Below are 24,996 nucleotides of genomic sequence, written 5' to 3'. Positions count from 1 at the left end.
GAAACTTTAATTTTATTTTTTTGGGGGTGACTGTTAGCTTGGCCCTCAAAAGTACCGTATAATTAACATATTGGAGCTTTGGTATATTCAGGTGGAATCTTTAGGATATATCATAGGTGTATCCAAGGAGTTTGGAGAAAAAATTTAAAGGTGAAAGAGAAAGGGAAGTTGCATCTCATGGAAACATAAAGATCAAATCTAGAAATCTGAGTATGTCTCACACTTTTTACTTAATTCCCTACTTTTTTTCTCACTCAGTGCCAAGGGAGAGATTCTTCAAATAATCTTGTATTAATTGAATCCTTAAGCTTTATTATCAGTCACATAATCTAATAGGTACACATAGAATCAGATTGTCTAGAGTGGGTTGGTACTACTTCAGGCTTTTAATCAGCAGTTGTGTAGTCATCAAGAGCACTAGCTCTCAAGCTAGCTGGTCTGGATTCAAATCTATTAAAACATTCAGTCCAATTATCCAAGGGACCTGCTCTTTATTAGCTTAGCTGTAATATTTTAGGCAAATTATTTAACCTCCCTATATCTCTGTTTCTTCATCTAAAAATGGGAAAATGATAATAGATATCTCATAAGGCCATGAGGATTAAAAGAGATAATCCTGCCGAGACCGGTTTGGCTCAGTGGATAGAGCGTCGGCTGCGGACTGGAAGGTCCCGGGTTCGGTTCCGGTCAAGGGCATGTACCTTGGTTGCGGGCACATCCCCGGTGGGGGGTGTGCAGGAGGCAGCTGATTGATGATTCCCTCTCATCGATGTTTCTAGCTCTCTATCTCTCTCTCTTCCTCTCTGTAAAAAAATCAATAAAATATACTAAAAAAAAAAAAAAAGATATTCCTGTGAAGTGCTTAGACTGGTACCTGCCACATGCTATGGGTTTCATCAACTGTTATTTTTAGGATATCTCTATCCTAACTTTTTTATTAGGATAATTCATTGTGGAAATCCATCAAAGAGCAGTTAGCTTTCTGGCCTAAATAGGATTCTGTCTTTGGAGAATGGCCTGCTAATTCTAAATAGGACTTGGTATAAATGGACTATTAGAAAATTTTAATTCTATAATTTAAAAATATAGCCAATACTTATACACTTAATAATAATAGCTAACATTTGCTGAGCTTATACTATGTACCAAGAGTTGTTACAAGTCCTTTTTACCAATTAACTAATTTTAGAGTTGAAACTGTCACATTAGAATCATTGAGGTGGTAAGTGACCTGCCCAAGGTAATACAACTAGATAGGGGCAGGACCAGGATTCAAATTGAGGCCAGCTGACTCCATAGCTCACACACATCCATCATGATAACCCATCTTTCATGTAAATGCATCCTGTATTTTAGATAGGTTTGCCAAAGTGTTTTATTTTATTTACTGTAAACATAAAGGGCAAAACATTAGTGAAAAATTAATTTTGCTAAATCATTACAGCATAAGCCGAAACTGGTTTGGCTCAGTGGATAGAGCGTCGGTCTGCGGACTGAAAGGTCCCAGGTTCGATTCCGGTCAAGGGCATGTACATTGGTTGCGGCTACATCCCCAGTAGAGGGTATGCAAAAGGCAGCTGGTCGATGTTTCTCTCTCATGACATTTCTAGCTCTCTATCCCTCTCCCTTCCTCTCTGTGGAAAATCAATAAAAATATATTTTTAAAAAAAATCATTACAGCATAACAAGATTTCTTTTTCTGTTGTAGAGATAAATTACTCCTGGTGTCACATGTTAGAGCCATTTTAATTATGATTCTTTTGTTCTTTGGAAGATTATGAGTTTGATTTCACCAAGGCATACAAACACAAGCATCCATTCTTTAGAACAGTTTTTCACTTTACATCTCAGCTACATATTTTTGGAATAGTGTTTAAGTAATGTCACTTTGCATGCATCTTGAAAAATAAGCTTTTTTTGCGCTATAATTAGGGTTAAAACATAAAAATAATTAGGGTTACATCAAATCCTATTCTATGAAATACATATTTTGTACGATTTGAAAATGCAGAACATTGAGAAAAATATTCTTTTTTTGTAGTCTTCAGTATAAAAAGACTGCACTTTGTAAAAAGTTATCATTTCTGTTGCTTTACTTTATTGGCACTAATGTAGCACTTTCTGGGTTTTTTAAAGAAAACTGGGCAAAACTAATTTGCCACTAGATGGAGCCCTGGCTATTTGGGTAAAAATAAATGCAACAGAGTGGGAACATTAAATCACGCAGTCATATCATGCTCGAGGGCCCCGGGTATAGGAGGCCCTCAGCTTTTAATTGTAGAATGCATCTTTGTTCTTTGCCTGACCTGCAGAGTGACATCACTCCCTTTCTTCCTGTGCGCTGGCTTTGACACAAGCCAGATGGCCGCAGTCATCGGTAGGCGCGCAGGCTGCCTGGTACAGCAGTTGATGAAGCAGAATAGGAAGACGTTTTATGATCAGCTGCGGGAGCACAGTGAGGCCGTGGCTTTGCTAAGTAATTACATTTACCGTGCACACTTTATCCCTCACAGAGAAGGTCACAAGGAAAAAATACATTTTTATTTATAGTGTTGTGAGGTATAGACCTTTGATCTTTTATTAGTCAGTAGTCTGCTCCAAAGGAATGCTCTCTTTTCCCCTGCTCTGCAATCACTCGTGGAAATGGCATGTTTATTTACGTTTAATGGTTCTTTCAGGCTGTGCATTATGATACTTACCTTCCCTCTTCCTCCCTTTTGTCTCCAGTTAGTCACACAAAAAATGTTTTAGTTTTGTAGTGAGTTTAGTTTGGAGAAGTCAGAGTTCAGGCATGTTAATACAAGCAGATTTCTGTCAGATATACTCCAGAGTGATTTGGTTAAATATATTACTGTTTATTATGTGTTTGTTCTTCAAGGAGGTCAGAAGAGACCAGGAACAGACTTTTATTTTGGGGGGCTGAGGGTCAGGAAATGAACTAGACATTAATTTTATATCCATTTTTGAGCATGTAGTGGTTAAGGTCACTTATAATGCCAATTTTAAGGAAAATATTAGAAGTTAATATTAATCTATTATTTTCCATCTGCACTTGAAGTTAATCTTTACCAGCAGAAAGACTGTACAAAACTTTAAAGAAAATACCGACTGCACTTTTCTCTGAAGTTCATTACTCACACATTTTTGAGATTCTTCCACAAGACTCATTTCTAAAAACTTTAAAAAATTTCTTTGCCATTTTTAAGACTAGTTTGTGAATATTATTCACCGAATTAATGTAAAAATTATAAACTATAAAATCAAATGAAAAATTTATCTTCGCTATGTTTTGTTCAAACTTAACACTGTTTCTAAAGTGAAGTCTCTGAGTGGTCCCTAGGTTATTTGGCTCTCTATTAATAAAAAATGAAACTCTAATAAAAGAAATCTCTTAATCTTACAATATTTTATAGTCTTCTCCAGGGAGGGCGATTTGCAAATATTGCTGGAAGAAAGCAGTGTGGTGTAAGGAAAGAACATGGCTTTGCAGTAGATGTTACAGGGTTTTCTAATCCTTTTCACTGGTTATTTGCTTTGTGCCCTTGGACCTCTGAGCCTCGGTTTCCTCACATATTTATTGGGGGATAAAACCTACCTCCTAGGTTTACTGCAAGAATGAAATGATACAATGTGTTTATTAGGCCCCAGACAGTTCCTGTCACATGGTACAAATTTAGTAAATGCTAATTCCTTTCAACTGTTTTAAAAGTTCGTCTCTTTTCTGAACGGCTTGGAAAATGTGTTCACAGGTTACACTGTTATTCTTGTATATATTTTATTCATAAAATATAAATAATCCAGGGTTGAAAGTAAGCTCACCATTTGAAAAGTAGGTGTTTGAAATTTATTAGCTCTGTGTATGCGTGTTCAGTTCCAGATAAAACCGTAACCAACAATTGTACAATGGATGTGTTTACCATTTGTGATGTTTTAATTTTTTTCTTTTTTTCTCCTACTCAGCTCTTGCCCCTGTTCTTTGGCTCTCGTTTTGTTGGTGAAGATAGCACAGTGATGTCTGCATTCAACCTGCTGCATTTGGTGACAAAGAGCCAGCCAGTGGCCCTCCGAGCCTGCGGGCTTCCCTCAGGTCACTGCTTCTTGCACTCTACCTAGTGAGGGCACTGGGCGGGCGGGCGGGTGTTTCTGCTGCAGGAAATGATACACCATAATGCTTTGCCAAATTTCGTTTTCTTTTACGTAGGCCCTAATTTGAAGACGGAAATTGGTTATAAATCACCACTCTATTTGGAGTAACATTCATTTCCACAATACTTACAACCCTTGGAAACATTGTGCAGTTTTCTAGTTCATTATATAATTGTCACTAATATTTCATGATATCTTCTTGTTCTTTAAAGCACACTACACATCTGAAAATCATAATGCTGTTCATAAGAGGCTGGCAGTCTTGATAAGAAACTGCCCAAAATCACACAAAATAAGACATTCATCTTGTTAAAGGACAATGAAATACTTTTTATTCCACATATGGCCATTCCTTTAGGAAATTAAAAAAAAATTAAAATGAACAATTTTAATATAATAAAGTTAGTTAAAAAGAAAAAAATGTTCTACTGAACAAATGACCAAATCAACAGAACTAAGATAGCATGCTTCAACTGGTTTTTAAATTAGAACCACCACACTTTAAAAAAATGTGATTTTATGCACTTAAACAAATGCAGCATGAAAGTCCAAAATTTCATTATATAAAATAAGTTTAATAATTTAACTTATTTAAAAAATCACAATGGTCAGATATGTCTGTGAATATTGTCATTGTTATTTATATTTTCTATTAACATACATATCTTGATTACTGTTTGTATAGAGATGCCAGTTTATTAATATTCACAGTTGAATATTAATTGTGAGTGCCAGGCATTGTGTGAAGCAGCGAGAGTATCATGATAAATAAGATCAAGCCGGTTGCTTTAACCAGTACAAAACGGAGCTGGAGCTGTGTGAGGACCATTGAACCACACGGTGCTAAGAATAGGCCAAAGGTATTTATACCTGGGAAGTTAGGGGAGTCCAGACAAGGCTGGTCCTAGCTCTCTGCTTTGGAAAGGAGAGAAGTTCTCTGAGGCTTAAGGTGGGCTTCATGGAGGATATAATGTTTGAGCTGAATCTCATTCTATGAGCAACAATCAGCCAAGTGTCCAAAGAGGAGGAAGGACATTTCTAATATAGGGAGTAGCGTGGGCAAAACATCCGGAAAAGCCAGGTATGTCCAGAGAAATGTAGGTTATTTATTATGGCCAGCTTGGGTAGGTGAAGCAAGTGGAAGAGATGAGGGAAAAAAGATAGCCAACCAGGAAGTGCCTTATATAAAGTTTTAAGGAATTTAAATCTCAGGGAAGGGGTGAAGGGGAAATGGCATGACCTAATTTGCATCTTATGATTACTGATTTAGTAGGGTGGAAGGTCAGTGCAGATTCCAGATGTTTCTGCAAGAAGGCAGGAATGGCACCTTGATTAGAAGGGAAGACAGAGCATTTGTCTTAAAGCTATATTAGCATAGTAAACATCTGTTTAAAAAAATAGGTTGTATGTCTATTTGTGGTGACATGAGAGACTAATGGAGCTCAGTGCACAGGTCCACAGTCACTCTTCTCAACTCTGTCTCCCCGACCCAGCTGTGGCCCTGCGCTGCCACCATGGATTACACTGGGGCAGTCTGAGGCCTGAGGGACTCAGGAAGTGCTGAGAACCTTCACAATGGTCCTTACAGTAGGTAGGGAAAGAAGAAGGATGGATTAGGGAGAGATTCAGGTTGTAGAACTGATAAGGTTTATCTGTTTAATTGTATGTGTTTGAGGGAGAACACTAATCAATGTAGTCCCTGTGCCATGTGGAACTTTTCATAACTATATATTACTCATAACAGTTGGAGTCTGAAAGTTATTTAGTTTATACATGTTTCCCACTGGGAAAAACAAAACAGACCCAACATGTGAGAGCACCAGCGCAACTCTTGAAACATGAGCTTGCTATACACAGCAGAGACTAAGTATTTACAGAAACAGTTTATTAATTAACGGTATTCCTGGGGATATGACAATAATGGCATTAAAGTATTTCATAATGAAATTCTTTGAGATATAAGTGTCCTTTTAAATGTTGATATCAAAATGATTCAAAGATAAAGTCAACAAAGCTGGTAATTCTTAAGAACTAACCATAATAATACAGTGCTTAAGCACCCACAGTCTGTATTTGAAATCTGGCTTTGCCACTTAACTAGCTGTTTGCCTTGGCTTCCTCATTGTATTATTATTGGAATAGTAATAATAGTACTCACCTGGCCCTAGCCAGTTTGGCTTAGTGGATAGAGCGTCTGCCCGTGGACTGAAACGTCCTGGGTTTGATTCCGATCAAGGGCACATGCCTGGGTTGCATGCTCAATTCCAGTAGGGGGCATGCAGGAGGCAGCCAATCAATGATTCTCATAATTGATGTTTCTATCTCTCTCTCCCTCTTGCTTCCTCTCTGAAATCAATAAAAACATATTTAAAAAAGATAAATAGTACTCACCTGAAAGGTTGCTGCAAGAATGAAGAGATTATAATGAGAAAACTGCTTAGAACAGTGACTGGCATAGAGCAAGCACCATATAGAAATGTTCACTAAGTTTACTATACATATCTATAGATATATGCATGTATCTATATATCTACCTACATATATTATAATTTTCTAGTACAATAGACTTTTAAAAACATTTAAATTTGTCCCATCTTTTTTCTCTCTCTCTCCCAAATTTAAAAAAAATAAATAAATAAATAAATAAATTTGTCCCATCTTTCACTTAACTATTTTTATTTTAATATGAAATAAAATGTACTTTATGTTTGAGAAGTAACCATCTCAATATGACATCTTGATTTCTTTATTTTTCCTATTTATCCTGCTGAGCCAGAATTCAAGGCCTATCGGTATAGAACACATTTCTTTGGAAGCCCAGAGAAAGTCTCTGTCTTTCTGGCTTGGAAACCCATTTTAATTTGATAAATGAATTGGCTAGAATAGTACCCAACAATTCATTAGACATTCACACTTTTTAAAGTGTTATGAAAGCCAGTCTTTCATTATTTGCATAATAATAAATTTTAACAAATTCTTTATCACCCATTTCTCAAACAGAATTTTACTTGTAGAAATATAGAAATGTTGAAGAAATTAAGTACAACAGTAATAAACAATTTACATTTTGGAAAAAAAATGTAATCCAAGTGGGAAATCTAGTCTTTATTACTTTGTACAAGTAGAGAGGGAAGAGGTCAAAATTGGAGATATAGGAAATTAAGGTGAAAGTTTGAAGTCTTGCTTTAATTTATTGTTCCCTGGTCAAAACCCATTACAACAAAAGTCTCTGTAAATCAAAAAGATTTCTGCTCCCTAGCCAGTACCCTACTAATTTCAGGTATTATTCAATATGAAATAATTCCAGAACTAAAAAATAATTGGAACAGGCTCTTAAAGTTGATTATAACCGGATTGACCTGTTTGAAGGCCATATCCCAGAAGAGTGATCTATCATTTTTCAGCTTTGACTTCCTTTACTTCTTATTTTTAAGTAAAGCATAATTTTAATTTAGAGCTTATTAAGTGCATCTGAGTTATGGTTTGCTCATGTTTGTAATTAAAGGTAATTTTTCTCTCTTGGAATTTCTTCTTAATTTACTAACAGTTTCTTTTATATATTAAAAAGAGCACTGGAATAGGAGTCAGAAAACTCTAACCACAGCTCTGTAATTAACTTCCCATGACCTTGAATATATCAGTAAACCTTTCCAGATCTTAGTCTCTTTATCTTTAAAATGAGAAATTTGAATTACATCATCTCTGAAATTTTGTGATTTTTCCCCCCATTTGTTTTTACTTTAGCTTTTAAACAAATCTTAAAACAGCTCTGATCAATGGCTGGGAATTTACAGAACAGTCTGAAAGATAGTGGTGGGAGGACAGGAATATCTTCCATATTTGAGCATTGAAATTCTTGCCTCCAGATCAAGAGTGAGGCAGTTATTTGAGGAGGGATTAAGGGGCTCAATTTTATGCGTAGTTTCAATGCTTGATAAAAATTAAATCTAATTGTAGCTTAGACTGGATAGCATGTTAGTTTTAAGCCAAGTGAGAGTATTTGTCTAAATAGTACTGATTACAGTGATTAATTATATTATTCTCTAACATCGTACACATAATATGTGGTTGTTACTCTTACTAGATTTTAGTGACAGTTTGTTCTAATGTAGAAATTAGAAGTCTTAAAGAGAGATATTTTCCAAATGGTGTTTGTAAGTAATCCATATATCTATATATATAAAAGCCTAAGAGACTGTTGTGACTGAACAACCAGTCGCTATGATGCACACTGACCACCAGGGGGCAGATACTCAATGCAGGAGCTGCCCCCTGGTGGTCAGTGCACTTCCACAACGGGAGCGCCATTCAGCCAGAAGGCCAGGCCTGTGAGGATTGGGCTGAAGCCTGCAGTCTGACATCCCCTGAGGGTCCTGTATTACAAGAGGGCACAGGCCAGGTTGAGGGACCCCACCAGTGCATGAATCCATGCCCTGGGCCTCTAGTAGAACATAATCTATATAACTAGAAGTCTCTATGAATCAGGGACTTGTGGCTCCAGAGCTTAGCACAGTGCCTGGCACTTAATAAATATTTGTTATATAAATGAATAAATGTTTGGAAAGACTACATGGAGGTGAAGTGACAGCTATAATGCTGATACAAATTTATTTGAGACTTTTATATGGGAAAATTCAAAGTAAAGCTGATTGTTTGTCTTTTGAGTGAAAAACAATTTCTCTTTTCTCACTTATAGTGGGTATCTTAGATATGAATCACATTGTAGTTAAGCAAATAACAACACAAATTTTAGTGTATATTACCCAGACTTTTACTTTTTCTCTCAGTTTGAATTTTGGTGGTAAATAAACTATTTGAGGAAGGGAATAAGTGCATATTATACTTATAATAAGAATTAAGAATTCTAGCTTTTTGAGCACTTCTATCTGGAACAAACTAATATTGTTTGTTGTGCTCTAAATTCTCCATTTGTAAAGAGGAAATGCATGTAAAGACATAGATACCAAAACAACATCCATAAATAAGTACTTATTGTTGTAGTTTGAGCTGGCAATAGTTTATTGATGGTATTGATATTACATTTACCATTTTTTAAGTGTCCATAATATCTACTTTTATTACAAAAACATTAAATTTTGACACATTGCTTCATTTGCTTTTTAAAAATCTATTATTTTACTTAAATCTATTCAGCAAAAATGCCAATAAATTACTAAAAAAAATTGAAATCACCAGTGTGCTATTTAACTATTGAATAACTGGCTTTCTATTTTAGTTTTTTTAAAACCCTTTTGGGTCATGAAAAGACAAACCATCGTCATGTTTACTCAATAAAGTTATGACTGTCCTCATCCAGAAAACACATATGTATACCTGCACACAATTTTTCATATAATTTCAAGGTTTTTTGTTAGATATTCTGAACTCTTAAGAGAGGACTATTTGACCAAGGGTTCAAAATCTGTGTTCTAAAAGATACCCACGAAACCAATATAAAAATTGATGAGAACGCAGTATTTCTGATTTCTCTATTGATATCCCCAATGGAATTCTCTCCCACCTATTTAGATTAATGCCCTCTGTTCTGCAGATTCACCATTCTCACATGTTCATCTTACCTACTCATTTGATTACATTTAAGAAACTTTAGAGTAAAAAAAAAATTTATTTTAAAGACAAATAGTTTGTCAAAAATAAGATATACAAATTTCAACTCACATAATTCACAAAATAATTAGCAATTAATTGTTTGAATAGTATCCACTTTTTCCAGTAGATGGCACTAGTTTTACATTCTTTCACAGCATATAAGGCTACACAGCATAGGTGCATTGTGACAACCTAAACAAAAGTATGTAAAGAATAAACAGTTAAGGACATACGATTTATAAACCACAAATTTTTCTGCTTATCTTATGTTCAAACTATTTGTGGAATATAAAACCTTTTTCCATTTTCAATAGGATTCCAACTTCCTTATGCTTGGACATCTCATTGAAATTGTCTGTCATGTATAGACTTTCTATAAACTAAAACAAGTTTTCATAAATTAACTTATCTTATATCCAAATAGCTGATTTAACAATAATTTATAGTTTATATGCAGCTACATTTTCTTCAGCAGACCACCCAGGAATTAAAAGAAAATTTCACATTTTGTTTTGCTATGTTTTGAATTTTTATAGAATCTTGAAAATATTAGTTTAACATGTTGACTGTTAGCATGAACTGCTTTTTGCACGAATTATATTTTTGGAAACTAAGAAAGTTTATATTTAAAATATTGATCAATTAATACTCTGGTGTAGCTATGTTTTTTCTAAAATAAAATGTTTTAGAACCTCTATGATATAGTAATAACATTTAAATTAATGTGGAAAACTTGCTAAACAGCATCTAATCACTACATGTGTTTTAAAAATTATTTGTGCACAAGACTAAATATTATAGAACACTGCATCAGTATGAATAAGGTGTTGGGCATATGGTAGTTAAGTGTAGATTTTGTCAATATTTTGTTAAAGATGAAATAAAATTTTAATATTATATATTAATTATAAAATATATAGCAAAATCTAGTAGCAACAGAGATAAAATGGACATGTACAAAAACTAAAACAAATTTTAGTTTTGTTTGAGAAATTCACTAATTAATAATGATTGGAAAGAATATAAAAAATATGAGTTCTAAAAACATGATAATTTTACATGCTTAAATTATTTAGATAATATGGGGAATTATACAGGTAGAGTTATTAGATGCTTATCTAAACACATGTTCATAATATTATTACCTAACAGATTATAGAAGGATTTATTAAAATGAGACTGAGGCACCTTTGACTCTCAACAAACACGTGTTTAATGAAAGAATGAGGCATGGACAACAATTCACAAAGACTCACTAATAGAAAGGCTAGTTATTTGATAAATTTTCATTATCGGTCTTTTCTAGTTTATAGCTTTATCCTAAACAATTTATTTAGAGATTATATTTTCCATGGCTGCTTTTGCTAGATACATTTTAATTTAAAATGCTTTATATAAATTTTACTGAGATGCAGTTGCAAATTGTTTCTACTTTTTGTGCCTTTGCATTTAAAAACAACCATTTATTTGAAAATTTAAAATCCCCATCTCATTTATTTCAAATTCCTATTTTTTCTCCCTTTCTAAAATATTTAGGATATTTGCACTAGTATTAGTCACATAAAATGCATGTTATAAAAAGTATACCATGAAATGACAAAAGTGTCAGTTATTTAGTTGGTTTGTAAGAGGTATACCTTCATAGAATTTAAATTTACTCAATAACTACTATGATAAACATTTCCTTCAACACTATAGTATTTATTATGTTCAGCCGCATAATTGCAAAGAAGGGAATGCTAATTTTAATCATTAGATTATTTGAATTTTAAGCAAACAAAGAAAATTCAAAATTCTGTAGCTGTAGATTTTAAGATTTTATTTTGTTTCAGAAATGCATGTTAGCTCATAGAATGATAAAGCTTGTTATGTTATATTCCATTTTGATTAATATTTTAATATATCTTGTGTAAATTTTAGATAAGTTTCAGATCTTGCCATTATATTATTAGTGTATTGGTGAAGAAACTGATTGCAAAGCTTAATTTGCATTTAGTGGTTTGTTTTTATCACCAGCATGTTTAATTTTTTATTCTTATTATTCATCTTATTAAACATTCTTGTTAAAATTTTCACAATTAGATATTAACATCAGGTGTCAACATTATTGCATGTTTCCTAGAAATCTATTTTGTGCAACTTTTATCTTTGGCTGTAAGGAAGAATAAATAGAAATTTTTTTAAAAATATGGGGTGCATATTAAATAAATTTGGGAAAGGTGATGTGTTTGATCAGCCAAAGTCTTTTCCTAAGTCAGGGAAACCCTTGCTTGTAGCAAAGGGAGCTCCAGAAAGGCAGACTGTTTATTTGGGTTCAATCTCAGCAGCTAGAATTGTGTTTGTTACATAATAGGTGTTCATGAAATATTTGTGGAATGAATCAATGGATTTGGATAAATAGTATCATCATGCGTATCAAAATAATGCCATATTGTAAACAATGTGATCTCTGTTTTTAAGGAATCTATATTTTGGTGAGAAAGGAGGCCACTTTGGGTCCAAGTTTTGTTATATATAAGATGAAAGAAGTTATATCCTTGATGGTGTTATGAATCTATATAAACACTTCCTCTTTTGCTGTACTGTGGAGGGAGGAGTAGAAGAAGTGAAAAGCATTGTGCTGCTTTCTGCCCAGAGTGGCAAAATGGCTTGTGGGATAGGATTTGAAACAACAGTTCTTCTGAAGGATATTGAAGGAATGTGTAGAAGTAATTAGCAGGAGGTGATAGGGGTGGGGGATGGCAGCATGGGGGTGGGAATGGAATGTGGGCACATTGGTCAGTAAAAGATTGGCATGTTAAAGCACAACAAAGCATGGGTTTAAGAGAGAAATGTAATGAATGAATAACTTAAAAGAGAAAAGCTGCAGACAAGAGAACCTGGCTCTCATTAACCAGGTGTGTGACCATGACAAGTAACTTCTTTGGGCCTCGATTTCCTCATATGGGATTTGGAGCATTTAAGACCTTGCTCCCCAGTATATTGTCAGTTTGGCTCAAATAAACTCTTATTAAAAAAAAAGAAAAAAAAAAGAAAAAAGAAAAAAGTCTTGGTTCTACAAATACCCTGTAAATCAGACTCTATTATCAACCTGAGATACTCAGCATGTTGCAAGATTTTATAAATTCTAAGTTGCATCTCTTTTATATTTTATCATGTTGGTAATCAGGATGTAGCTTTAAAAATTATTGTGATAAGAAAGCATTGTGTCATAGTTTGGCAACTCTTTTTATTTTATTTTATTTTATTTTATTACTTTTCTAATGGAGCATGAAATAATGGTGCATCAAAATACCACATTTTTCATACTGCACATCAGCATAAGAGATCTTCATTAAGAAGCCCATGTAGCCGGGACTGGCTTGGCTCAGTGGATAGAGCATCGGCCTGCAGACTGAAAGGTCCCGGGTTCGATTCGGGTCAAGGGCATGTACTTGGTTGCGAGCACATCCCCGGTGCGGGGTGCACAAGAGGCGGCTGGTCGATGTTTCTCTCTCATCGACGTTTCTAACTCTCTGTCCCTCTCAATTCCTCTCTGTGTAAAATCAATAGAATATATTAAAAAAAGAAAAAAGAAAAAAAAGAAGCCCATGTAAGCAATTTCCCTAATTTGGTTTGACTATGGAAACTTTCTCTCCTTCCCCTTCCCCCAGGAGGAACAACTTGAGCATTTATTTTCAGAGCTAGTATACATTTTGGGGAATGCTAGAGTAGGTAATCTCATAATCTTCAGTCCAGAGAGTTAATGGAATATTAGACATAAAAGATTTGAATGTGAACTCTAGAGAGATAATAAAAGATTCAGAGTAGTAAAAGAGAGAAAAACTTAATCCATCATTCTTTTTATAATTTCACTGATTTATTAAACAAATACTGTTGTAGTTTTTAAAGTAACTTCTAAGAAACAAAAGGAAAATACATTATTTAGAAAATATCTTTCAGGAAGAAAATTTAAATAGCAATAATTAAAATGGGGAGTTGAATAAATATTTAAATACAACTTATACTTGTTTAATGCTTCCTCTTGCCCAGGTATATTATGAGGTGCGGGGCATGCAAAGATGACAAAAATATATATGTGCACTGTCCTGCAAGGAGATATTGAATAATTCAAGAAAATCTGAATTCATTTTCTTTAATTATCTGGATGATAAAATTCTTGACTTTTTTTTTCTCTCCAGAATCTACCAGATTTTTCTGGAATGTAGAGACTCAGATTTAGCTGCTTTATTGAATAGCAATTGCAGACTTGTTTTTTGCTCATTGTGCTTAATTCAGGTTTTAAATTTGATTTGGCAACAGTGTAATTTTAGAAATTTACAAAGCTTAGCTCTTAGACAATATAAATTTTAGTTTTTCCTAATGAATACTAATGTTATCTATATTAATAATTGAGGGATATGCAAATTGCCTGGGACGCCATAAAAGTAATGACCAAACAGCAGGCTGCTTGGGGCGACAAGGCCTGTAGGGGGGTTAGTGAGGAACAACCAAATGACTGAACAGCAGGCTGTATGGGGTGACCAGGTCAGCAGGGGGGCAGTTGGGGGTAAACAGGCCAGCAGGGGAGGGCAGTTGGGGGTGACCAGGCCTGCAGGGGAGGGTAATTGGGTGTGACCAGGCGTGTAAGGGAGGGCAGTTAGGGGCAACCAGGTCAGCAGGGTAGGGCAGTTAGATGCAACCAGGCCAGCAGGGGAGGGCAGTTGGGGGTGACTAGGCCTCCAGGGAAAGGCAGTTTGGGGCAACTGGGTTGGCAGGGGAGGGCAGTTGGGTGTGATTGGGCTGGCAGGGGAGTAGTTAGGCATCAATCAGGCTGGCAGGGGAACAGTTAGGGGGCAATTAGGCTGGAAGGCAGAAGTAGTTAGGGGCAATCAGGCAGGCAGGCAGGCAAGAGGTTAGGAGCCAGCAGTTCTGGATTGTGAGAGGGATGTCTGACTTTGGGCTTAAACAGGCTGTCGAACATCCCCCAAGGGGTCCCAGATTGGAGAGGGTGCAGGCCGGGCTGAGGGACACCCCTCCCATACATGAATTTCGTGCACAAGCCCTCTAGTATTTAAATAAAATTCTGAATAATAATCTAAGAGAGGGCTCCTTTTCTTCCTTTCTGTGGGTGGTTACCTCTCATCTCCCTTGCAGTCTGTGTTCCCAAGGGGCAGGGGAGAATGAGAAAGAAAGCTATTTTTTGCAAGTCTTTTTGATTGCATGTGAAATGTAGAATGGAAATGAGCCTGTCTGTTTTTAATTTTTTTTTTTTTTTTCTTTTCTGTATGGGCTATGATGTTCTAGAGAAGACCCATACTGGGAAAAAAAAAAATTAAAAACAGGGAACTCCAACTTTGTCAGACGTTTCACATGCAATCAGATAGACTTAGAGTTAAATGACTTTCTCTTTCACTACTGTCATTTGATGATGGAAGTGCCTTTAAAAATTCTCTTTTTACTTAAATGCCTTGCAAGACAGAAAATGTTTTTTTGGATCAAGACATGTTTTAAATATTTTCCTAAACTCTAGGCTTAATGGTCCACAGTAATATAAAAACCTTTGCTCTTGGTATTGGCATTATGTTTTAAATAGTTGATATGTACTCTTTAGTTCTTTTTGATACTTAAAGAATGCTGATAGAAAGACTACTGCACATAAATTAAAACTTTGTTGCACACAAGTCCTAGTAAAAGACAGAAATGTAGAATGTGGTTTCTAAAAGAGCCACTCAGGTGAATGTTTCATCAGGATGAACATAGTGATGGGCAAAATAAGACATTTTGGGGGGGCTAGCAATCTGAATCTGTGCCAGTAACCTAATGTACATTCTTCATAGCCTATAATTAAGTCACTGCCCCCTTTCTCCACAATTTGGCCTTGCAGGACCAGTTTACCTAAATACTCACATTTTACAGAGGCCATAAACCATGAACAATACACAACCCCCGGAGGGAGCCATCAGTGCTGGTGTCAGGCCAGGCCTTTAGGTGTGGTCTCACGGCCCCATCTGAACACATGGGGCTTTTTTGCAAAGCCCGAAAAAAAAAAAGCCCGTAAGTCCCATCTATATGTGGGGGACAAAGAAACCAAAGGGTATAAAGGGAAAGCTTTCTCCATATTGGTTTGCTCAGGATTTGGAGAGAAACAGTCTCCCCTGAGTCACTGTACTAGTGCATGTAAAACACCTGAAAATAAATGGGTTTATCCTGAATCTCCGAGTACTCCTGTGTATTCTCCGGTCGCCTGGTAAATTCTGTAACGTAAAAATGGTTTCCCTGACTGAGAACCATGCAGCCGAAGTTGCCCCCTGGAGGCACTGCGGCTGGAGAGCAGGCCCGTGGGCCCACTCCACCGAGCCCCTGACGATGGGAAGGTGCGCCTCCAGTGCTTTACTGGGTTCCAGTCCCCATGGGGCCCGGGCGATCGGGGGCCCCCCTGCTAGCGCTCGCCTGGACTCCAAGGAGGACAGGAAAGCTCTTTCTGGAAGCAGACATCTGACCAGTGATTTTCCCCCGGGGGACCAGTCTGAGTTCAGGCCTGCCTTTAGGGGCAGAAGAAGTAGCTGATCACTACTTAGGCAGCTTATTTGCCTCAGTTCAGGGCTTTCCGTGGGTGGAAGTCAAATTTCGGACTGACTGGTGTGTGAATGTGAGTGTGAGAGCCTGGGTGAAGTGGAAGCTACCTTGTGGTGTCCTGTGTCTCTGTTAACTGGGAGGGATCACACGGTTTAACTGCAAACATGGGAAGTAGCTGCTTTCGACCTTAGTATGTATGCTAAAGAATAAGAAGGGCCCAGGCCGCTGCCTGCAATGCAGATGTCTCTCCGAGAAATAGGATGGGAAACGAGAGTATTCATTGATGTTTTGTGTCTCTTTGTTGTTTAATTTGTTTAAAGATGGGGCAAGTCCCGCCTTGGGGGAAGCCCAGTTATGTGTTGTGATGCTGAACGCGTGGCAAAGATTGCAAGATGGCCAAGCAGCTGCCAAGAGTCCTTATTCTTGGGGCTCATCTTGCTCTTTCTGTCAGGGTAAGGCCTTCAATATTCAGCAAAGCAAAGAAGAAGAGCCTTCTGAATTTACCAAGACTAAAATATCAAATGAAAAAGTACTCTAGGCCAGACCCTGAGGACCTGTTGGGCCAAAAAGTATTATAAATTACATTTTGTCACCAATAGTCGTTCTGACATCTCAAGAAAATGCTAACATAAGGTTCACAATTGTAGATCAAGTGACCCAGGGATGGGCTGGCCAAGAAGGCCAGCAACAGAAGCCACAGCAGTCCCCTTAAATGTCTCTAAAGAAGAATGCAGCAGTTCAAACCCAAGCGGCTAGGGCCTACTCCCTCTTTGTCTAGCCTCATATGCCTGTACATAATTTTCCAAGGTCTTTAAACAGAAGGCTGTTTAAAGACGTTGAAGCACTGCTGGGTTAAATGATAAATATCTAAATATTTTTAAAAAGCTGAAACATTAATTGCTGGACACATTTTAATTTTCCTGCTCTTAGTTTTTATTATAGAAGGTCTCTTGTACTTTGTTGAAGGTATATTTTCTTGAAAGTAAGAGTGTGTTTAAAGTGTGTTCATAAATGTTAATCCAAGAAATGCTGGCTGTTTACTTTTTGGTACTCATTGAAAAATTAAGGTTTCTGAGAGTGAAGAATTCTAATACATTTTAAAGAAAAAAAAGAAAGAAAAGGTCTCTACAAGTTACTGATGATATGACAGAAAATTAGAGTAGAAATACTTAATGGAAGGTCTAATGCATGGTTACACATTTTTGAAGGACATAGGAAGAAGGTTTGAAGGCTAATTTGAAAGTGTGAAATTTGTGGAAGTTGTGTATGTGATAAGAGGGAAAAGAGAAATGTTGAAAGAGAAACAAATTTTAAAGCCAACTATTTGCAAGAATTGTAAAAGGGTCATAAAATCTCAGGGAAGTTTAAACAAAGGCTAGACCACTACCCTTATCTCCCCTGCCAAGGACAGAGTAAATGGTTAATACAGAAAGGGAGGGCAGGACAAGGTTGCTGAGTACTTACGCAAAACCAGAATATTCAGAAGCGGAATTTTAAGATAGGAGCATTCATAATGCCTCAGACAGCCACCAGCCTGCTCTTCAGATTGGCTGGGGGTGGGATGGCATCTGTACCTCAAGGGTCAAATGTATGAGTATGCTTACTTTACTTTTTCAATAAAGGTGCATACTTTAATTATTTAATAAGTTAACTTTTCACAATATAATCAAGGTCTCATATAAACTCATTCATAAGAGAAGCCCATATTTTATGAGCAATTGGTTCCAAAAAAGTCCAAAGTAAAATTTGCATTCATATGCAAATAAGCACTAGTCAAAAAGAAGGCTGTTTAAAAGTAAATTTAAGCTTACTAAAAAGGAGAAATATTAAAATCTATTATGTACAAAGTAAACTAAAAATTATTATGCAAGCATTAAATTTCACTATTAATGAGACACCATAATTAGAAAGAAAGTTACTTTTACTTGACATGTATACATTGCAATATTGGCCAGCATGTCTCTCTCCTATCTGTTTTTCTGAAAGGCAACCAAGTTGGTTCTGTTTAAAAGAAACTAAAAATCTTTAATATAGTGATGTATGGCAAGCCCACAGGAAAAGCAGACTTTAGCAATGCTTACCCAATTAGAAAAGAAAATCCCTAAATGGGGCTTAAAGATTGCTCTGGAAAAAAACACGGAGGGAAATGCCCTTCAAATATCTAGGAACTGTAATTTAAAAAATCAATGTATTAGTCCTTAGAAGGTAGAAATACAAAAAGATTGCCTTTAAGACCTTAAATGACTTTTAGAAATTATTAGAGAACATTTATTAAGACCTTATCTAAAAATCTCTATGGGAAAAATGACAAATTTATTCAGTATATTTAGGGAATCCTAAGGAGTCTTTTTAAAAAATATATATATTTTATTGATTTTTTTTACAGAGAGGAAGAGGGAGGGATAGAGAGTTAGAAACATCGATGAGAGAGAATCACCGATCAGCTGCCTCTTGCACACCCCCTACTGGGGATGTGCCTGCAACCAAAGTACATGCCCTTGACAGGAATCGAACCTAGAACCTTTCAGTCCCCAGGCCAACACTCTATCCACTGAGCCAAAAAGATTCCTTAGCTTTTGGCCTAAGGAATCTTTTATTAAGTGTATGCAAAGACCTACCGAATCATTTTCTAATTTTGTGGCTTGCCTCACTGGAGCAGTGAGACTGCAAAGTATATCATAAAACAGTAGTTTGCACCATCTAGAAAACTCTGTCTTTCCTAAACCAAGGACACTTAAGATGGGCCTAAAAAGCAAATTTGTATTTTGCCTCCCTAAACAGAGGGTAAATAGCTTATGCTAAAGTACTCAGGGAGACTGATGGGAGAAATCCAGTTAGTGTCATTTGTTGTACACACCCAAGGACAAATGAAATTAGAAAATAAGCCTTATTTTGGTTAGTTCTTTTCTAGTAAAATAATTATGTTATATTAATCAGGTATTTAATAAAAAAGACCATCTTTTAATCATAGGAACTGAAGTTTGCTGGTCTATGTTCCTGTATAATACACTTTAATATTTAATCTTTTGGTAAATAAATGTTGATAATCCTTCAAAGGTTTGGATTAAAAAAACAACAACACACAAAAAACATACAAAACTTTCTCTTCATCAAGAATTGGCTTTTGATCATCCCAATAGACTCTGAAATGCTTCAAATGTTTGCTTTCTCTCTCCTGAAGGAAAATTTTATACTGAAGGTACATAAGAATCTTTATCAGATACAGTTATAACTAATGGTTATTGGTTATAATATTATAGAATGTTAGGTTTTACAGAAAGGACAACATTCCATGTCATCTGCATTATAATGAAATCCATAACCATGTCATTTTAAGTTTTTTCTTATCATTTGGAGACTGTAACTGTTTTGTTATAATGTATTTGGAAAAATATTACTCTGAAGAGTCCATAGAAAGGACTGGCAAGGAAAACCAGAAGATATTAAAGCAAGTTAGTGTATTTTTCTCCCTATATTATCCCTCTGAAATTTGGCAATTCTTTTATTTTTATTATTTTTATTTTATAATCACAATATTTTATTTTATTCTTTTATATAATTAAATCTTTATTGTTCAGATTATAACAGGTGTTCTTCTCCCCCCAACCCCCCCATAGCTCCCCTCCACCTGATTCCCCACCCCACCCCATGCCCTTACCCCTTGCCACTGTCTTCATCCATAGGTGTAAGATTTCTGTCCAATCTCTTCCTGCACCCCTCAGATTCCCTTCCCTTTGAGAATTGTCAGTCCACTCCCTTTCTATGTCCCAGATTCTATTATATTCACCAGTCTATTCTGTTCTTCAGATTTTTTTATTCACTTGAGTTTTAGATTCACTTGTTGGTAGGTATGTATTTGATGTCTTTTTGTTGTTCATAGTTTTTACTTTTACCTTTTTTTCTTCTTCTTTCTCTTCTTAAAGAATATCCTTCAGCATTTCATGTAATTCTGGTTTGGTGGTGTTGAACTCCTTTAGCTTTTTCTTATCTGTGAAGCTCTTTATCTGACCTTCAATTCTGAATGATAGCTTTGCTGGGTAGAGTAATCTTGGTTATAGGTTCTTGCTGTTCATCATTTTGAATATTTCTTGCCACTCCCTTCTGGCCTGCATAGTTTCTGTTGAGAAATCAGCTGACATTCATATGGGTGTTTCCTTGTAGGTAACTAACTGTTTTTCTCTTGCTGCTTGTAAGATTCTCTTGTCTTCTGCCCTTGGCATTTTAATTATGATGTATCATGGTGTGGTCCTCTTTGGATTGGATTCTTCTTGTTTGGGGTTCTGTGTGTTTCCTGGTCTTGTAAGTCTATTTCTTTCACCAGGTAGGGAAAGTTTTCTGTCATTATTTCTTTCAATAGGCCTTTAATATCCTGCTCTCTCTCTTCTTCTGGCACCCCAAAAATCTGGATGTTGGTACGCTTAAAACCATCCTAGAGGCTCCTTACACTGTCCTCACACTTTTGGATTCTTCTTTCTTTCTTTCTGACTCTCTGGTTGGGCGTTTTTGGTTTCCTCATATTCCAGATCTTTGGTTTGACTCTTGGGGTATATTGATCTACAGTTGAGTTTCTGTATATTCTTTATTTCAGACAGTGTATGCTTAATTTCTGACTGGTCCTTTTCCATTTTTTTTTTTTTTTTTTTTTTTTTGTATTCTCATTAAGGTCCTTGAAGGTCTCTTCAAGTTTCTCAGCGGTTTTTAGAAGATTCTTGAGTAACCTTATAAATGTGATTCTGAACTCTGTGTCATCCATTAGTTTACTTTCTCCATCTCTCCCATTCGTGACATGCTTCTGTGTCTCTGCATTTTGGTTGCCTTCCTCTGTTGATGGAGTGGCTTTGTGTGGTAGGTGACCTATAGGGGCCAGTAACTCAGCTTCCCCAATCACCCGAGGTGGTTGCACCACCTTTGTGGGCTGAGTGCAAAGTCTTGTTATAGTTATGCCTTGATTGCTCTTGGTACACTGGGAGGAATTGGCCTCCAGGCCAATTGGCTGTGAGGACCCGCTATTCTTTAATGGAAGAATTGCTGTGCTGGAGACACGCTTATGGTGCAGACCTTGTTTCAGTGGGGCTTTGGTGTTCAGTGAGTCCGCCTCCCAAATGTGTCATTTATGGATGTGAGGAGTTGAAATCTGGTGTCTCACACTGACCACTAGATACACTAGCTTCTGGATCTCCAATGGAGTGCAGTTCAGCTATTGTCTGAGGCCACCATGCAGGAGCTAGAGCTAAAACCACAGTTTTCCCCTCCTTGCTTGGAGCTTGGAGGCTTTGGAGCTGTCTGCACCAGGTTTCAAGTTTTCTAGGTTAAACTGCAATAGAGGAGGCCATTCATATGCAAAAGCCGCTGCTTGGAGATTGGGTGTGTTTGTAGATTGTGCAGGGTAGGGTCTCAGGGCGACACTAGGCTAGGGTGTGGCAAACAGTGATGGCTGCCAGTCAGCTGTCTTTGCCTCTCTGACCCTGTCCCCGTGTCGTGCCCCAGCACAGCAAACAATTATTCTTGCACGCAGCTCTGCAAGCAAGCCACCCTCACTTTCCGACCGGATGGCAGACAGTCCAGCTTCTTTCCAGAAACTGGATTTCAGAGAGATTGGGAGCTTGTCTCTCTTAGGGTTGAAGAAAGCATTGCCCTCTGCCAGCTGGGATCTGCCACAAGCCCGCATAGCGCGCGTGCCCCAGTACCTCAGTTTTTCAGTACCTCATTGTGCCCTGAATGCTCCTTTCTCTTTCAGTCTAGTTGTAGAGCTTCCACTCAGCCAGCTTTGCCGTGGTTCTGGGCGATAGATGTTTTGTCTTTTAGTTGTAGTTTTGAAATTGTTGTGCACAGCAGCAGTTTGAGTGTGTTTACCTAAGTCGCCATCTTGGATCCTGCCTGAAATTTGGCAGTTCTTAATGAATGAATCATGGCAATGCATTCCTATACATAAATTCAATAAGACCCATTCCAATGGTGGTTTTATTGACCAAAAAACTTTGACTGTCATGTTTTAAAGTGTCTTGTCTGGATTCTGAAGACTTGAAGCCAGTAAGAGTGCCTTGGAAAAAGCCTGGTAAATTCTGTAATAGTAGCAGCAAAGCTTTCAATTGTCTCCTCTTAAGAAAATCATGCAGCCTCACAAAGGAGAACTTTCTATTAAGTGGTAGAATTTTGAGTCATTAATAGGCTTTAGATGTCATGGGAAATATAATTACTCCCATTGATTTATAGTGAGAAAATGTTTGTACATTTACCCCTTAATTTTAAAACTGACTTATTTACCACCTCCCAATTTCTCTTCTAACAAATCCGAATATACATTTTATCCTGGCTCATTTTTTGCCTTGTTAAGTTAGCTGATGGATACCACTTACATGAAAGATGCTGCTCCCTTTCATTAGGATAAAGTACTTCCCACCTTGATAATACACATCTGATCACACTGTATCTCTCAGCTAGCCTAGATGGAATTTTGTTCCCTGTTTGAATTTTCTCTGGCCCTCTGACCTTGTAGATGCTGTTTCTGCAAATTGAGTTTTCCATATCTCAATTATAACTGGACAGAGTCAAGCTAGGTGGGCAGAGTTTAAGAGTGTTAATGTCTTTTTTGCTAACTCTCTCTACACTAAATTTTGCAAGAACTTTTGCTATAAGACTGCACATTGTATTGGTTGTTTCTTTTCTTCCTGCTAGAGTATGTACTCTTCTAGGGCAAGGACCTTGGCTTGTTTTTCAACTTTTCAGTGCTCATCACAGATCTTGATTGATTGTCAATATCCAATAAATAGTTGTTGAAAGTATTAGTTAATATTAGGCTCAACCATTTATATCTTCAAAGAATTAGTAACCTGGGAAAATAAGACAGAAATAACCAAAGACATTTGAGGATAATTTGAAAATGCTACATTAGTCTGTGTAAATGGTACCTTGCAGAGTAAATACACTAATACCAAGGGTCTACAGATGAAAGGTGTGAATAGTATAGGGGTGAATTTATCAGGTTATTTAGTTAGAAGGAAAACTTGCTATAAATATTTTTGTTTATCTAATCAAACCTTAAGGATGCAAACCAGAGGACCAATCCTGTCATTCAACTATTCACCACAGAAACATAGAATCTTGTTTAATTCAAGAAGTTTAATATGGTGGGTTGCCTTGATCTATAACAATAAAAGTGTAATATGCTAATTAGACAGCATGTCCTTCCGGACGACCTTCTGATGACCTTTTGGGTGAATCTGGGGCAAGTAGGAAAGCCCTGGTCCTGGGTGCCTGCTGGTGGCCAGAGGGAAGCCCTGGTCCCAAATGCCAGAGGGAGGCCAGCTGGGGGAAGGAAAGCCTACTCTTGCACAAATTTTGTGATCAGACCTCTAGTTTGCTTATAGTATCCAATGATGTTAATTAGAACTCTATATATGTATCAATGGAATGTTACTGAAACTGATCTGTAGAACTGTTTTAGGTGAAATAATAGAAAAATGGTCAAAAGACATTAAATGTGATTATTACTATGACAAATAAAGATTTGATTTTTCTCACATATAGAAAAGAAAAGGACTGTAAAAAGAAAGTTGTTTTCTGACTTGGAGTTTTATTTTCTTTGTGTTATCTTTTGAACTTGGAGGACAGATGAAACTAAACTGAATCTGTAGGTGAAAATTAAAAATATTTTTAAAAAGGGGAAGCTAAGTTTAGGTACTAATTTTTTGCTCTCTTCAGTTATACATGTTCCCTGCCATCACCTACAAGATTACTCTGAAGGGAGAGTTATTGAAGTAATTCAGAAGGGTGAAGGCATTGTTTGGCCAAAAGATTTTGCTTTTTAGGCCCATCAAAAATTCAATACATAGCCCAGCAGGTGTGGCTCAGTAGTTGAGCATCGACCCAGGAACTAAGAGGAGGTTACCGGTTTGGTTTGATTCCCGGTCAAGGCCCATGCCAGGGTTGCGGGCTCAATCCCCAGTAGGGAACGTAAAGGAGGCAGCTGATCAGTGATGTTTCTCGTTGGTGCTTCTATCTCTCTATTCCTCTCCATTCCTCTCTGAAAAATCAATAAAAACAATATTTAAAAAATTCAACACATTAAAAACATCTATTGAATATCTTCTTACACATGACTTCAGATTGGAAACGATGATCTAGAATGAAAGAGAGTAGACTAGCAGAGCCTGCACTCTGGCTTCTGTTCAAAGTTCAGCTGGACAGATACTCTCTGAGGGCTATTTTGAGTATAGCACTTTGCTGAAAGGATATTCACTGAGATTTCTCTTGGAAGTAAAAAAAGGTAATATGAGACACTTTTTGTAGTAAGATATGTAATTGTAAATTTCCTGGTTTAAACACATATTCTTTGCATATTTAAATTGTCTATCATTCATTCAGATTCAGATTTTAGCACTTGTATTGTAGTTACCTGTCTCTACCACTGGAGTATAAACTTCTTTGCATATTGATCTCTTGCATTGGCCATTTCTACATGTGTTCAGAAAGCACTTCCTTCAGATATCAGCACAGCTAACTTTCTCTCTTGCTTCAGGCTTTGCTCAAATGCTACCTTCTCAGTGAGACCTACCTTGACCACTCTATTTAAGACCACAGCTTACTTTTAACACTTAGTCCCTGTGCTCTACTTAGTTTTGCTTTTCCCCTTCATATACTTGTCACCCACCTTCTAACAGGCTATATAATTTACTTATTTTT

At 36.6% G+C, this 24,996-nt stretch overlaps 1 protein-coding gene across 5 annotated transcripts in view; it reads left to right on the top strand.

The window, feature by feature from the left end:
- MSRB3 (methionine sulfoxide reductase B3) overlaps window positions 1–24,996 on the top strand; it is a 179,959-nt gene that overhangs the window by 47,989 nt on the left and 106,974 nt on the right. For all 5 annotated transcript variants that reach the window (XM_084877613.1, XM_084877612.1, XM_084877611.1 and 2 more), the window contains one exon: window positions 3,961–4,087. In XM_084877613.1, coding sequence (XP_084733739.1) covers window positions 4,012–4,087 — 76 coding nt within the window. In that variant the 5' untranslated portion in view covers window positions 3,961–4,011. The remainder of the gene's footprint in view (window positions 1–3,960; window positions 4,088–24,996) is intronic.

This window comes from Pipistrellus hanaki, assembly GCF_964339955.1.
Source record: "Pipistrellus hanaki genome assembly, chromosome: 3".
In the NCBI taxonomy this organism is placed as follows: domain Eukaryota; kingdom Metazoa; phylum Chordata; class Mammalia; order Chiroptera; family Vespertilionidae; genus Pipistrellus; species Pipistrellus hanaki.
Note: the sequence above shows the minus strand (reverse complement) of the source record. Positions and strands in the feature narration are given on the sequence as shown.